Source organism: Acanthochromis polyacanthus, chromosome 7, assembly GCF_021347895.1.
Source record: "Acanthochromis polyacanthus isolate Apoly-LR-REF ecotype Palm Island chromosome 7, KAUST_Apoly_ChrSc, whole genome shotgun sequence".
NCBI lineage: Eukaryota > Metazoa > Chordata > Actinopteri > Pomacentridae > Acanthochromis > Acanthochromis polyacanthus.
In genome coordinates this window covers 29569688-29585146 of record NC_067119.1, presented here as the reverse complement: position 1 = coordinate 29585146, position 15459 = coordinate 29569688, and the positions used below count along the sequence as shown (strand labels likewise).

At 39.6% G+C, this 15459-nt stretch overlaps 3 protein-coding genes across 5 annotated transcripts; 1 reads left to right on the top strand and 2 right to left on the bottom strand.

The window, feature by feature from the left end:
• The first annotated feature begins 1660 nt into the window (after positions 1-1660).
• On the top strand, positions 1661-6191 carry LOC127534853 (5'-AMP-activated protein kinase subunit beta-1-like). Its single transcript, XM_051951134.1, has 4 exons — positions 1661-1753; positions 3549-3673; positions 3757-3850; positions 6004-6191. Exons 1-4 carry the CDS (start codon positions 1661-1663, stop codon positions 6079-6081), a joined length of 390 nt encoding a protein of 129 aa, XP_051807094.1. The 3' UTR covers positions 6082-6191.
• A 441-nt stretch (positions 6192-6632) lies between these two features.
• On the bottom strand, positions 6633-8206 carry LOC110953074 (phospholipase A2, minor isoenzyme-like). The gene is made up of 4 exons (XM_022196901.2): positions 8157-8206; positions 7873-8014; positions 7658-7785; positions 6633-6901 (listed from the first exon to the last, which is right to left on the bottom strand). Exons 1-4 carry the CDS (start codon positions 8194-8196, stop codon positions 6777-6779), a joined length of 435 nt encoding a protein of 144 aa, XP_022052593.2. The 5' UTR covers positions 8197-8206; the 3' UTR covers positions 6633-6776.
• Positions 8207-10526: 2320 nt separating this feature from the next.
• On the bottom strand, positions 10527-13889 carry asgrl1 (asialoglycoprotein receptor-like 1). Of its 3 annotated transcripts, none has more exons than XM_051950461.1 (8): positions 13855-13889; positions 13282-13362; positions 13112-13195; positions 12938-13018; positions 12790-12840; positions 12565-12704; positions 10937-11052; positions 10527-10826 (listed from the first exon to the last, which is right to left on the bottom strand). In XM_051950461.1, the coding sequence occupies exons 2-8, from the start codon at positions 13358-13360 to the stop codon at positions 10673-10675; spliced, it is 705 nt and encodes a 234-aa protein (XP_051806421.1). In that variant the 5' UTR covers positions 13361-13362; positions 13855-13889; the 3' UTR covers positions 10527-10672. The 3 variants fall into 3 exon arrangements, with proteins under 3 accessions (XP_051806421.1, XP_022052595.2, XP_051806422.1); XM_022196903.2 differs by lacking the exon at positions 13855-13889 and adding an exon at positions 13439-13481; XM_051950462.1 differs by lacking the exon at positions 13855-13889 and adding an exon at positions 13439-13463 and having other exon boundaries at positions 12956-13018.
• Positions 13890-15459: the final 1570 nt, after the last annotated feature.

Here is a 15459-nt window from a genome sequence, read left to right as displayed (position 1 = left end):
ATAAGAATCCAGTAATGGAGCATGTAACAGTGACACTCAGAAGAGCCATGTTTCATCATTATTAGCATTTTTACTTTTGGCAAGTCTACATTTTACAGATACCTTAACTCAAGAGACACTTTTGATGCAACACTTTTATTTTTAGTATTTTCATATACGCCTGTTAGGGGTGTTGCAGTGTACTGGTACTGACAATCACCCTGATGATTAAGAGAAGACAGAAATACTGATATGTTAACAATACACATATAAAAATATAAATAATCCACCCTCAGTAACCGTCTGGTTCACACAGCAACACATGAACAACATACAGCCCAGTTATGGTACTGACTCTCTCTCCACCTCCATACATTGGTATTTTTCGTATAATTCATTTGGCAAAAATGAGACAAAACACACGATCAATAAAGATGATTTTAACTGATTGCATTGTTATTATTATTGTTTCAATGATTGCGAAAATATCATAGATTACTTTGGCTATCATAATCATGTAGCTAAAGTCTGAAATAATCACTGCCCTATTTGCAGTATTTGTACAATGTATCTCCAAGGAGATGCAGCAAAAACTCAATATGAACAGCTAGGGTGACATGTTAAAATTTCAAAACTTCTAAAGGGCAATGTGTACCTTTTAGTCGAGTCCACTTTTACTTCATCAGATACTAGCTTGATACATATAGGTTCATATACAACCTTAAAATGCCAAAATATCTTCTAAATTATTTTAAAAAATATTTGTTATAAGATATTATATCCACAGGAAATTCAACATGACACCTTCCAAAAACACATTTTGAACAATTTTTTTTCCTACTCAAAAGCTGATTGGCACATTGACAAATGATTTTTCACCTTTTCAGACATTTTCTAATCAGGTATTCTACAACATTTTTGTTACCGTCTTTCTATGAACTCTCTGTTTCCCTTGACGCTTGCATTTCCCAAATCTGAATTTAAAACAACTTTCCTAGATACAGCTGTGTAAATACACAACACTTGTTGCAGTTCCCATGATGTTCCACTGCACCGGCTGGATGTAACCAGACGGTTCAGATGTTAACACACAAAAAAAGCTGTACTTGACACAACATGACACACAATGAAGTCAACATGTGTACAAATTCATTTGTGTGGTTGTATGTTTGTATGCACATGATTATGTATTGTTTAATGCGCATACTCTGTGTGTACCTGTGTGAATGTGAACACAACATCGTTATCCATATGTACATGTTGCATAATGTAAAGTGATCAGGTGACTTCTGACAGTCAGTGAAAAACGACCACCTCTCCCAGTCAGAGTTCATATAAGGCTTTAGCCATACGTTGGAGGGCTTCACCTGGGCTGGGCTTGACAAACCCGAGACTCAATTTCCCAGGTGACGTTATCCTGTCTGGATAAGGCAGCAGGGTTTACATTGTGGGAACCAGGTCAATAGGTCAGGAAAAACTTAAAATGTCAAAGAAAAACAGAGCCCAGCGGACCTGGTGAGAGTCCTTTAGCCGTTGGGATGTGGTCAAGGTTTTTGTGATTGGTCCATATGATGAAGGGCTGATCAGCACCCTCCAGCCAGCACCTCCATTCCTCTAAGACGAGGAACCATATCGTAGTTTCTCTAGGCAGGGGATAATCTCCGAGAGAACAGGTGCAGCGATGGACTTTGTTGTCCACCAGAGACAGTTGAGAGAAGAACGTCACCTCTACTGTGTCAGAAGCATCCGCCTCTACAGTGAATTGCAGGCATGGGTCAGGCTGGACCAGGATAGAGGCAAAGACGAAGTGGTGCTGAAGGTTCCTGAAGGCTTGCATAACTTCAGGGGTCCAACTGAAAGTTTTGGAGGTGGACATCAGGGCAGTCAGGGGGCAGCAACTTTGCTATCGCCTCAGATAAATCTTCTGTAGAATCCAGGAACCAGTAAAGCCATTTTCTATTTCCTGGCTGTGGCCAATCCTTTACCACAGAGAGTTTTTCTGGGTCCATTTGTACCTCTCCTCTGGAAATGATGTAGCTCAAAAAGGTGACTGTGGAGGTGTGGGATTTGCACTTTTCAGCTTTGACAAACAGACGATTCTTGAACAACTTCTCCCGGATTTGGTGTACATGATCAACAGGGTCTTCTGGGTTGCAGGTGTAGATTAGGACATCATCAAGGTAGACAAAAACAAATCATGTCATGGAGCATATCATTGATGAGCTTTTGGGACAAAGCAGGAATGTTGGTGAGAGCAAAGGGCATGAGCAGATATTCAAAATGCTCCAGTAAGAGGTTGAAGGTGGTTTTCTATTCATCTCCTTCACAGATCCTGATAAGGTGGTAAGTGTTGCAAAAATCAATTTTGGTGAAGACAGTAGCCAGTGCAAGTTGGTAAAAGCTGATCTGATTAATGGTAACAGGTATTTGTTTGTAACTGTGATGGAGTTGAGGCCTTTGAAGTAGATGCAGGGTCATAATGAGCCATCCCTTTTGTCCACAAAGCAAAACCCAGCGCCAAGGTACTTTTTTTGTGACCAGTCAATATGTGGATCGTGTATCTTGAGTCAGGAGTATCCCAGGACTGAAAATGGAAGGTGATATCATGGTTCTCAGGCAGGAAGAGGGCAACGGGAATGGTCTTGCTGCTAACTTGGGCAAAATGAAGTCCACTTAATGCACAGCTCCAGACTCTTCAGCTCCAGAGTCAATCAGAGCAGTCAATGGCACAGATTGTGTCTTCCAGCAGATAGAGGCAGAAAGCTGATTGAGTAGGGCAGGTGGTGATCAAGTGATCCAGCTTTCCACAGTAGAGTCTGGGCTTTGTGGCTCTGTGAGGATTCTTTTTTCTGAGGAGTTAGCTGGCCTTATCCTACTTGCATGGATTTTGGTTTCAGATCGGATGGTTGAGAGGTGACAGGTACTGGGAGTGAGAGGTCTCGGTGTGTTGTATTGGGGTGGTCGTGGCCTCTGTGATGTTCTCTCAGGCAGTTGTCTAGTCTAACGTTCAGGAAGATGAGCTGATCCAGACTGAAAGAATCCTCTCTGGCTAATTCCTCCTTGATAGAGTCATCAAGTCCTTTGCAGAAATATCATCAGTGTATCCACTTTGAGGTGCCAAAGTGTGGAACTCCAAGGCAAACTCAGCCACGCTACAGGTTCCCTGATGAATGGATAGGATACATATTCCAGCGTCTCTTTCTTTGACTGGGTGTTTGGACACCTTCTTCATTTCAGTGGACAAGGCTTAATAAGAACTGCAGTCCTTGGACTGACATCTCCCATACTACAGCTCCTCCCTCTCTAGCAGAACCCTTGGAGATGGTTACTTGCAAGCGAACTGCAGGTGTCCTCAGTCAGCTGATTATTCAATGAACAGATTCCACACACATGTCGGCACACACACCTCACTCATGCCCACATGAGAGGGAAAGGAAAGGGAGGGAGAGAGAGAGCAAGGCTGCCACTAAACAGAGGTTTAGGTGGAAGGCATGACAAACACATCAACAATACATTGATATTAAGCTCCTCAGGTTCCAAAGGAACTACAGCAATTCCTGGCCTAGTAGCAGGACCTGGACAGCGACAGTAAAAGTCCTACAAAAGCCAGACCAACTGTGTTCGGATGGTCTGGAGTCACCAAAGAAGTCTTTGTATCTGGCTCCTTTAACAACTGGGTCACCATCAACAAAAGGTGAACAGCTGCCTCTGAAGATCTTTCTATGCTTCAGCTGTGTTTGGAGTGAAATGTGACTCGAAGTTGTTTCTCAAATCCAGTCAGAAGAACTTTGTGGCTATTGTGGACCTACCAGAGGGAGAGCACCAGTCCAAGTTCTGTGTGGATGGTCAGTGGATCCTGGATCCAACAGGGGTGAGTGGAGGCTTAAATAACACAGTTTTTTTTTGTTTGTTTTCTTCCTCGTAGAAATATCTCCTCTACACTGTACCAAACATCCATCCATCCATCCATCCATCCATCCATCCATCCATCCATCCATCCATCCATCCATCCATCCATCATCTATACACCGCTTAATCCTCATTGGGGTTGTACCAAACACAATTGTCTTATTGTTATTAATCAACTTTGAAAATTCATGGTAACAGATATTAGGGATTTGGTTTCCCATAAAAAACATATATAAATATATATATATTTTACAATACATATCTTTAAATGTTGTTTTCTAAAATGATTCTCTGACTATGATCCAGTTCATTGGCACCTACAGTGGGTACAGAAAGTATTCAGACCCCTTGAAATTTTTCACTCTCTGTGTCATTGCAGTCATTTGCCAAAATCAAAAAAGTTCATTTTATTTCTCATTAATGTACACTCAGCACCCCATCTTGACAGAAAAAAACAGAAATGTAGAAATTTTTGCAAATTTATTAAAAAAGAAAAACTGAAATATCACATGGTCATAAGTATTGAGACCCTGTGCTCAGTATTGAGTAGAAGCACCCTTTTCAGCTAGTACAGCCATGAGTCTTCTTGGGAATGACGCAACAAGTTTTTCACACCTGGATTTGGGGATCCTCTGCCATTCTTCCTTGCAGATCCTCTCCAGTTCTGTCAGGTTGGATGGTGAATGTTGGTGGACAGCCATTTTGAGGTCTCTCCAGAGATGCTCAATTGGGTTTAGGTCAGAGCTCTGGTTGGGCCAGTCAAGAACGGTCACAGAGTTGTTCTGAAGCCACTCCTTTGTTATTTTAGCTGTGTGCTTAGGGTCATTGTCCTGTTGAAAGGTGAACCTTCAGCCCAGTCTGAGGTCCTGAGCACCATGGAAGAGGTTTTCCTCCAGGATATCTCTGTACTTGGCCGCATTCATCCTTCCTTCAATTGCAACCAGTCGTCCTGTCCCTGCAGCTGAAAAACACCCCCACAACATGATGCTCCCACCACCATGTTTCACTGTAGGAATTGTATTGGGCAGGTGATGAGCAGTGCCTGGTTTTCTCCACACATACTGCTTAGAATTAACACCAAAAAGTTCAATCTTATTTCTCATAGTCTGGAAGTCCTTCATGTGTTTTTTTTTTGGCAAACTCTATGCGGGCTTTCATGTGTCTTGCACTGAGGAGAGGTTTCCGTCGGGCCACTCTGCCATAAAGCCCCGACTGGTGGAGGGCTGCAGTGATAGTTGACTTTGTGGAACTTTCTCCTATCTCCCGACTGCATCTCTGGAGCTCAGCCACAGTGATCTTTGGGTTCTTCTTTACCTCTCTCACCAAGGCTCGTCTCCCACCATTGCTCAGTTTGGCTGGACGGCCAGGTCTAGGAAGAGTTGTGGTCATCCCAAACTTCTTCCATTTGAGGATTCTGGAGGCCACTGTGCTGTTAGGAACCTTGAGTGCTGCAGAAATTCTTTTGTAACCTTGGCCAGATCTGTGCCTTGCCACAATTCTGTCTCTGAGCTCCTTGGGCAGTTCCTTCCACCTCATGGTTCTCATTTGCTCTGACATGCACTGTGAGCTGTAAGGTCTTATATAGACAGGTGTGTGCCTTTCCTAATCAAGTCCAGTCAGTTTAATTAAACACAGCTGGACTCCAATAAAGAAGCAGAACCATCTTGAGGAGGATCAGAAGAAATGGACAGCATGTGAGTTAAATATGAATGTCGCTGCAAAAGGGTCTGAATATTTATGACCATGTGATATTTCAGTTTTTCTTTTTTAATAAATTTGCAAAAAATTTCTACATTTCTGTTTTTTTTCTGTCAAGATGGGGTGCTGAGTGTACATAAATGAGAAATAAAATGAACTTTTTTTGATTTTGGCAAATGGCTGCAATGACACAGAGACTGAAAAATTTCAAGGGGTCTGAATACTTTCCGTACCCACTGTAAATACACCAAACCTTTTGCTCAATTCCATTTAATATTTATTGACTTGCCCTCTTTTTCTGTGAGGAAGATATTTATATCTACCCAAACTGCTAGTGCTGCAGTTTTTTAAAAAACTTTTTAATACTTTTGTGATCACCATTTGAATCTAAATGCTCCTCATGTGATTGTGTTTTAGGACGGGGTGATGGTTCTCAGTGCAACACACCGATACAAAAAGAAGTATGTGACCACTCTTCTCTACAAGCCAATATAATCCACAGAGGTGGGATCCAGCCTCTTATTTTCTAACATTTTATTGTTGTACACAGCTGCTATTTGGATTGTCTTGCTGAAACTGGACCTAAATGTCTTTTTAATATCAGTGGAAAACATTTGCTAAAGCTGTTTTTTTTTTTTTTTTTTTTTTTTTACCATTTTGTCATCTGAAAATTTACAAATGTGCTTATTTTAGTATTTATTAATGGATCTTTATGATCAGGTTCCATCTAAATACACAAAACGCACAAGATTAGGTGAATGTTTATGTCCATTCTAATTTCTCTAGGTTTGTAAGTAGAAGTATGGTTGAAGAAGAGACCAAACATGAAGCTTTTCCCTTGTGGCTCTGGTTCAGTTAGTACAGAGTCAGCGTTCCAGTGTGCCTTTATGTGAGTGACCTGGAACTATGAGAGACTGTGACCGGACAATATAAACTGTGGCATAGTGAGACAAACACAGCTGCAATCTCTGCTACATAAAGTCTACATATGTGAGCAAACAGCCACGAGGATGGTGAAACGTTACAATCCAACAGGACACCTCACATTGAGAGTCTCACTACTTTATTTCAATCTGATTCCTTTGCACAAAATCAACCTTCTTTTACATCTGATTTTACAAATTAAAAAGACATTAAACTTTTTGAGAAGAAACAAGAAATCCTCCCATCTTTTCTGTGTGTTGCGTCACTCAGTTGGAACAGTGGACTTTGGTGTCTAGGTTTTTGTATTCATTGTTGTATCCGGTTCGAGCAAAGCACTCGGTCCCCACACGATCGCACTCACATACAGCAGCCTGGCACTGATTGTTGTCACCTGCAGAGAGAGAAGCCTGATCAGCACAAGAACACACAGCTGCATGATCTTCACAACACAAACACAACATAATAGCCATAGTCTGGTTAAAAAAGGGTTAGTTCACATGTTATGTGTAAAATAAACAAACATACCAACAGTGTAAATGGTCATTTGTCTTTTACAACTTTTGACTACAAACTACAGAATTTTTTTTAAACTGTATTTAAATAATCAAAATGTCAATATTTTATAGATATTTGCTGTAATGATGCATATTGAAGACTGGATAGTGGTAAAGCTGTTCTTTCACTGCTTTGTTAAATTAGAAATAACTCAGAAAAAATATCTTAATTTCCATTTTACCTGTAAAAACAAAAACAAAAACAAACAAAGAAAACCCTACAAAACAGGCCATCACTGTGAATAAGGTTCATAACATAAATCTGTATATTTGTCAAATTATTTCTTACAACCTTGCCCACATTTTCACATTTTTGTGGTGGAATTTCTTATTTTTACATTGTATGGTAATATTAAACATGATTAATAAATTAATAAATTGATCATCAGACTTCATTTTTCTGCAGTAAAACCTGCAGCTCTGTGCTCCATGAGCAGTCGTTGGTCATTTTTATTCCTGCCTATTGAGATTTAAGTCAAAACTCTAGTATCTGAATGTCATCGAGGAGAAGGTTGAGTCACTGAAAAAAAGATTTTATGATGGAAATGGGAGTAAAAGCATCTTCAGTGAAACCCATTCATATTTTTTCTTACTTGAGCAGGTCACTTTTTGATTTGAGCACGTATAGTCATAAACAAGAACAACAGGATTGTCAGCAAAACCCGTGCATCCAGGTGTCTTTTGGATCCTTGCGTAGCATTCATCATGAGCTTTACAGCACCTAAGAATACATCAAGGAAAGTATGTTTAAGACAATCTACAGCTGCTTCCACTTCAAATATGATGACCAGGAAATGATGCTTCTTGCCTGTCCAGATCATCTAAAGGTGTTCCCGATGATCTGATGCCACACCAGCAGCCGTAGTCGTTGTATTTCAGAGGGTTAACACCAGGCTGGATACAGCTAGTCTGGCTCATTAACTGCCATAAGGCACCGTGGGCCACACAGGCTGGTAAAGGGCGATAAACAGACAATAAAGGGATCAGGAGGAAACAAGATGCAGAAATGATCTGTGATAGAAATCAGCTTTTATACAGATACTGCCTTTACAGTGTGTGTTATTGTAAAGTGGTGGCAGATTTCAGTCTTACCAGTGAGAAGCAGCAGCAGCAGAGGGGCTGTGGTGTTCATGTTTACAGTAGGAACAAACCAAAATCTCCCACAGCCTGCTTTTATAGAGGGAAAACAGAGTGATACGATGACAACATAGGGGCGGGAGCTTTAAATATGGAGTTACTCTCTACCCAACAGGTAATCACTTTATAAGACCAGAGTATTTCCTTTTGCTGTGTTGAGTTTGCTTCGATGTTTTCATGTCATTCTTCTTAAATCTACATTTAATTTGCTGCATTTGTCTAAACATGTTTTTTTTTTTTTACTGAATAAGACTTTATATCTGAAACATACAAGTAGTTCAAGAAACAAAAACACTAATAAATTATTAAACTATTTCAATAAAGTACAACAGCAAAATACTGTCTGCACATGTAAACATTGGAAATAATAATCCAGTAATGTAGTATGTAACAGTAACACTCAGAGGAGTCATATTTCATCATTATCAGCACTTCTACTTTAGGGACACCTACATTTACTGACACCTTTACACAAGGGTCATTTTTTATGCAACAGTTTTACTTTGATTGGAGTATTTTTCTGTATTCCTGTTAGGGGTGTTGCTGCACTATGCACCGCTTAGTCCTCATTAGGGTCATGGGGAGCTGGAGTCTATCTCAGGGTGAAGACAGGGGACACCTGGACAGATCACCAGTGTATCACAGGGCTACATGTACAGGCAAACACTCACATTCACACCTACAGACAATTTAGAATTACTAATTGATCTCAGCATGTTTTTGGACTGTGTGAAGAAGCCGGAGTACCCAGAAAAAAACACGCATGCACAGGGAGAACATGCAAACTCCATGCAGAAAGACTCCCAGGCCAGGATCTGTGAACTGTTTATCTTCTAACGGTGAGGCGACAGTGCTAACCAGTCTAGTTATGGTACTGACTCTCTCGCCACCTCCACACATTTGTTTGGTAAAAATGAGACAAAGCACACAATAAACAAAGATGAATTTGACTGATTGCATTGTTATTATTACTATTATTATTATTATTATTATTACTGTTTCAGCGATTGGCATAATGTCATGGGTTATTTTGGCTATGATAATCATGTAGTGAAAGTCTGACATCCTCATGGCCCTATTTGCAGTATTTGTACAGTGTATCTCCAAGGAGATTCAAAAGTTCTACAATTTCATTTAGCAGCTTTTATCCAAAGCAACGTACATCTCAAAGTAGATGCAACACAAGCAAGGATCTAGTCAGGAGAAAACAATCTGGACAAGTGCCAATAACAGTATGAAGTAAAAACCCAACATGAACAGGAAGGCTGACTTGTTAAACTTTCAAGACTTCTAAAAGGCAGTGTGTACGTTTTAATGGAGTCCACTTTTACTCCAACAGATACTGTCTCCACAACGGCTTCCTTTTTTCTGTCTGATTTTGACTGATAGCATTGTTATTATTATTGTTTCAATGATTGCAAAAATATCATGGATTATTTTGGCTATGATCATCATGTAGTTAAAGTCTGATATCATCACAGCTCTATTTGCAGTATTTGTACAGTGTATCTCCAAGGAGATGCAGTAAAAATAACAAGGCTGACACGTTAAATTTTCAAGACTTCTAAAGAGCAACATGTACCTGTTACTTCATCATATTCTAGCTTGATAGATATAGGTTCATTTACAACCTTAAAATGCCAAAATATCTTCTAAATTATTTTTAAAATATGCTACATGATATTATATCCACATGAAGTACAACGTGATACCCTCCAAAAAACACATTTTGAACATTTTTTTTCCTTCTCAAAAGCTGATCGGCACAATGACAAATGATTTTTCACTTTTTCAGACATTTTCTAATCAGGTATTCTATTTGGTGCTGCCTTTCTGTGAACTCTCTGTTTCCCTTGTGTTGCTTTTCCCGAAACTGAATTTAAAATAACTTTCCTAGATACAGCTGTGTAAATACACAACACTTGTTGCAGTTCCCATGATGTTCCACTGCACCGGCTGGATGTAACCAGACGGTTCAGATGTTAACACACAAAAAAAGCTGTACTTGACACAACATGACACACAATGAAGTCAACATGTGTACAAATTCATTTGTGTGGTTTTATGTTTGTATGCCTATGATTTTGGATTATTTAATGCATACACTCAAAAGTTTGGACACACCTTCTCATTCAGTGCTTATCATATTTTTATATTATTTTCTACATTGTTTCATACTGAAGATTATCACTTTTCATTTATATGTGTTGTATACTGGATGGTTGTAAGATGAATCCAAAGTGGGAGTTGCCATCGTCAGTGAAGAAATTCTCCACCAACACTGAGGATTGTGTTGTTATTGACAATCAATAAAGCAGAGAAGTGTTATTTTTTCATACTGCTTTATTGTCCAATAAAAGCCTTACAGACACACATACAACTTTCACCCCTTTATGTGATACACACTTAATTACAAATCAGTAACATCTTTTCATATTGTGTTGTCATGTTGCTGAGGGGACCACTGTCTCTCACTGCTTGGATTCACAGATGTACCGGTACGACAGGCTACAGTCTGCATCGTTCCACAGCTTGCGTTTGCGTTTGTTGGAACCATGAAGCTGCCCACAGTCCTCTCCGTTCTCTCTGTAGTCCCAGTCATCAGGCTGACCTTCATCCCAGAAACTGAACGCAAACAAAGAATGGAGGAGAAATAGTAATGTTACAGATGGTGACGACTTAACCTCCTGAGCTTTTGCTTTTTATCTGTTTTTCTGTTTTCTCATTTCTCTTACGTTTGGGTTGAGTCGAAGTTGGTTCCGTCCACCCAGCTCCAGTGGCCCTCATGCTGCCGCTCCACAAGTCCAATCCAGTAGTTATATTGGATTTCAACAACTTTTGAAATGTAGTCCTACAATTTAAAGACACCAAAAAGTTATTTTGAAGCCTTTGTTAGGTTTGGTAAGTGTGTTGCTCTGTGTGTGCTGAATAGGAGAGGACAGTCATATACTGGAGCCTCACAGTTGAAGACATAGATATGATACGGAACCAAACTTAAAGAGCCCATGTTATGCTGTTTCTGGTTTGCCCTATCTTTAGTGTGTTACAGCTTTTTGTATGTGTAAAAGATCTGCAAATATATAAACTCCAGAGTGTACATTAAAGGCAGTTATTCTCTAAAACACTATTTGTTAACTGAAACAAACCTGGTTTGAAGTCCAGGCTTCTCTTCTATTATCCAAAGTAGTTTAATTAAATCCACTGGACTTTAAGAAAGTTACTTGAAGATGTTTCACCTCTCATCCAAGAGGCTTCTTCAGTTCTGGTGGTGGTTGGTGTTGCCTCAGCTTTTAAACCTCTGTGAGGTGTGTCCAGGGCTATTATTACAACGACCAAAACCAAAACTCATCTGACTACTCAACAATGGTCGTTGTATCGGTGTGGGTCGTTGAAATGCACAGATGTCACTGAGCCCTCGTGTGCTAATGGTGGTCATTAGCATGAGTCTGCTGAGTAGTTCTTTTGGGGAGTTTTGAAAGGACCTGATTGTAAATTGGCGAAAGATGATGTCGCAGACCACCACCCCCGTTCAGAGATGGCTTCTCTACTTTGACATGGATGGCTTCTTTCACTCCTCTCTCAAACCATCTGTCCTCCCTGTCCAAAATCTGAACATTGGTGTCCTGAAACGAGTGTCCTTCTTCCTTAAGGTGAAGGAAGACTGCCGAATGCTGTCCTGAGGAACTGACTCTCCTGTGTTGAGCCATGCACTTGTTAAGTGGCTGTTTGGTTTCCCCTATGTAGAGATCTGAGCATTCCTCGCTGCATTTAACTGCATACACCAGGTTGCTCTTCTGGCTGTGTGGTGTGGGGTCGTTTGGGTGAGACAACACCATCACCACCAGAACTGAAGAAGCCTCTTGGATGAGAGGTGAAACGTCTTCAAGGAACTTTCTTAAAGTCCAGTGGATTTATTTAAACAACTTTGGATCCCATGACCTGGATGAATGAGAACCTACACAGACTTCTCTTCTATTACTTTTTTTATGACAAAATGTAATGCATTTGCATAACTTCACAAGCACGCTTCAAAGGCTGAGCAGATTCATGGCACACAGGTATTATTTCTTCATCATACCTACTTCTGCCACTTCACCTATACTCTATGATGCTATGAATCTATCATCACAGTACATAAGTGAGCTGACCAATCAGAGCAGACTGGACTTTTCAGGAGAGTCATCTTAAAGAGTCGGGAGCTAAAATGGACTCTTTTAAGCAGAAGGTGAGAGGAAGTGCTGCAGCAATGTATGGTATGGGGAAAAATAGGTGTTTTTTGAATAGTCAAGCATGTAAACATATTCTAAAAGAAAAAAAAATATAAACCCATAAATGTACATAATATGGCCTCTTTAAAGCTCACCAGTTCCTCCATATTGTTCAGAATCACCAGGTGTCCTCTTTCAGTCTTGCAGTGCTCCTCTGCTCTGCTCCAGGATAAAGCGTTACTGGACAGCAGGTAGCAGCTTCCCCCAAAAGACACCCAACCCTGTCTACATGTTCCTGGTTTGATGAGGATTAAAACAGTCTGAGCGACAAAGCAGCACAGAATTTAGATTTTATTGATATTAAAGTGTTCAGTTTTTACCCTTTACTGGCACAAGTTGCTCTAAAAGCACCTCCTGCACTGCTGTTGAGTCTGTAATTTAAGAAGCCACAAAAACACAAAACAAAGCTTTTTAGAGGAGGTAAATGTCATTATATTTAGACCAGAGAGCACTTTCTTTAACTTGAACCTGGGGATGAAGTTGTACCATGATGGCTGATTTTCTGAAGGTGGAATTTGACATCCGTGATTTCCTTGTTTAACTGCGAGACTTTGAGAAAAGAAAATAGTTGAGAGTCACATCACATTGTAATAATATATTAATAAGCAAGTTTCAGTTTATTATTTGTGTTTAAAATCGTACATTTTACCCCAGTTACCATCAGCAGAATCAACAAGAGCAGCAGCAGGATGGCATAAAGGATGGAAATCACTATCCTCCTCAAGCCTTTAAAACATTGACACATGTTTTGTCATTGTTTATTGTGACACCTTAAATTGCTGAATCAAAATCGTTTAACGTTTAAGTTTTACCTGTAGGCATTGTGACTGTGCGCCCTTCATGGACAGAGCTGCTTTCAGGCGATCCAAAGTGCTGATATTGAGAATCCATTACTGAAAAAGATCAATTTCACATGGGAAATCTATTTTTTAGCATTTAAATGCTGTGCGTAAGATAAATTCGTCTTACCAGCTGTAGAGCTGTCATGTGCATATCAGATATTCAGTCCAGACAGTCAGACAAATTCAAATCACAGCCGACAAGAGGTCAACTCTCATGTTTGCTTTTAGGCTACATACGTTAACTATTAACAGTTCTAAAAAACTCAACTTCTGCTATCATGTTCTGTACAATATACAACCATTTTCACATGTACCAATTTGCATTTAATTTGACCAAATCCTTAATGTATTTAAATTATTATACAATATATATGTGTTGTCTTCATTAATATCTTGACTATTAGATGTAGAATCTATTGCCAGTTTTACATGACTCAGTAATTCATTTAAATTTCTGCACAAGTATGCAGTACAGTAGCATACTGAGAATAATACAGGTCATATTATGTCAGACATACCATGCGGATAAAACTCATCACTTACCTTGATCAAAACAAAGTATCTCTGATTTTCTCAGTCTGGACTCTGACCATGTAATCCCAGAAAGTCCTCCCCTTTAAAGAGAAACACATTTCAATTACAGGAAATGTTTGTCATGTGCCCATAATAATTGATGCTTTATTCATCATTGTTTTGAGTGGACCGAGGTTCAGAAGAGAATAAAGACGATATGACAAGTTGACGATCTATCAATTGCAGCATAAAACTAAACTGATTCATTTCCTTTTTCATTTTTTTGTAAGTTGGAATTGTATCAATGTGTGTCTGCTCAAAGTGTGTTTTTTTCTTTGCAGACCAAGAAGTTTGTTAAAATAAACTGTACTATAGATGAAGAAAAGCTAAGAGCAGAAAAAGACACAAGAATAAATAGAATTTCATTAATGGAAATTTTATTTTTTGTTATTAGAAATTCTCCCAGCTCCTCAGGTGTGACCAGACCATCAGGTTGGGAGCTACTAACTGATAATCGCAGTTTTAGAAACATACCAGAGATGGACAATACTGTAGTTTACTGGAGATTTTCCCACTCATTAACCACGCCTGACGTATGTCAGCGGGCTTAGTGCATTCGCTTCGGTATCTGACTGGGTAAGTATGTATGTGGGTATGTCCGGTCAGATATCTCTCAAGTGCTGAAGTCAGGATAATCAAACTTGGCAATGAAGATCAGTCTCAGGTCCCCTGCTCAGTTTCGGAGTTACAAGTCAGCAGACCAAGTAGGAAGGGATATACGTAGGATGATCAAAATTGATACAGAGTATCATGCATGGGCATGGTTCTGCCATCTACTGAGGGCTGGTCTAGTTTTCATTGATTACAGATACAGATACCAATATAAGTGTGTTTTGTTTTTCTACCTAATTGCGGAAAATATCAGGTCTCTTTAACATATTATACCTTCTCTTATCATGATGACATGCTGCCAGTTGCAGACGTATGGCACAATACTTTTCAAATGGTCACAAATTAAGAAAACAAAACTTCAACATATGTAAAAGAAGAAAAGCGCTCAGAGAGCGTGATACTCTGCCAAGGCTGTTCATTCTCCCCATATGGCATTGTTAGAAATGCAGAATTGATTTTTTTTTTTTTTTTTTTTTAGAAAAGCAGCATCTGTTTATTAGTTATTCGTGATCAGAAATCAACATAGCATGTGGCCATTTAGTACAGATGTACCCACAAACAAAATGTTCTTGCGCTGAGCCCAGGCATGTGTACGTTATGTACGGATACTGAACGTGACCTAAATATATAGCGTGTGGTGGAAATTGATGGGACTCAGAAACACCCCCACAATTTAATCCTTTGGTCAGCAGGCAGCTGACGTAGCATTCACTTGTTGTCATAGTTACAGTGTTGCTGTACTGCTATCTGGCAATGATACAGAAATCTTTAACAAATCCGTGGACCCAGACTATAAGCTGCATCACTGCCAAAATCTAATCACTTGGTCCTTTGTGTCATTTCTGACCTTCCCTTAAAATTTCATCCAAATTCATTGGTCACTTTTTGAGTAATATTGCTAAAAGTCAGACAGACAGACAGACAGACAGACAGACAAGCAGACAGACCTACACTGATCGTCAC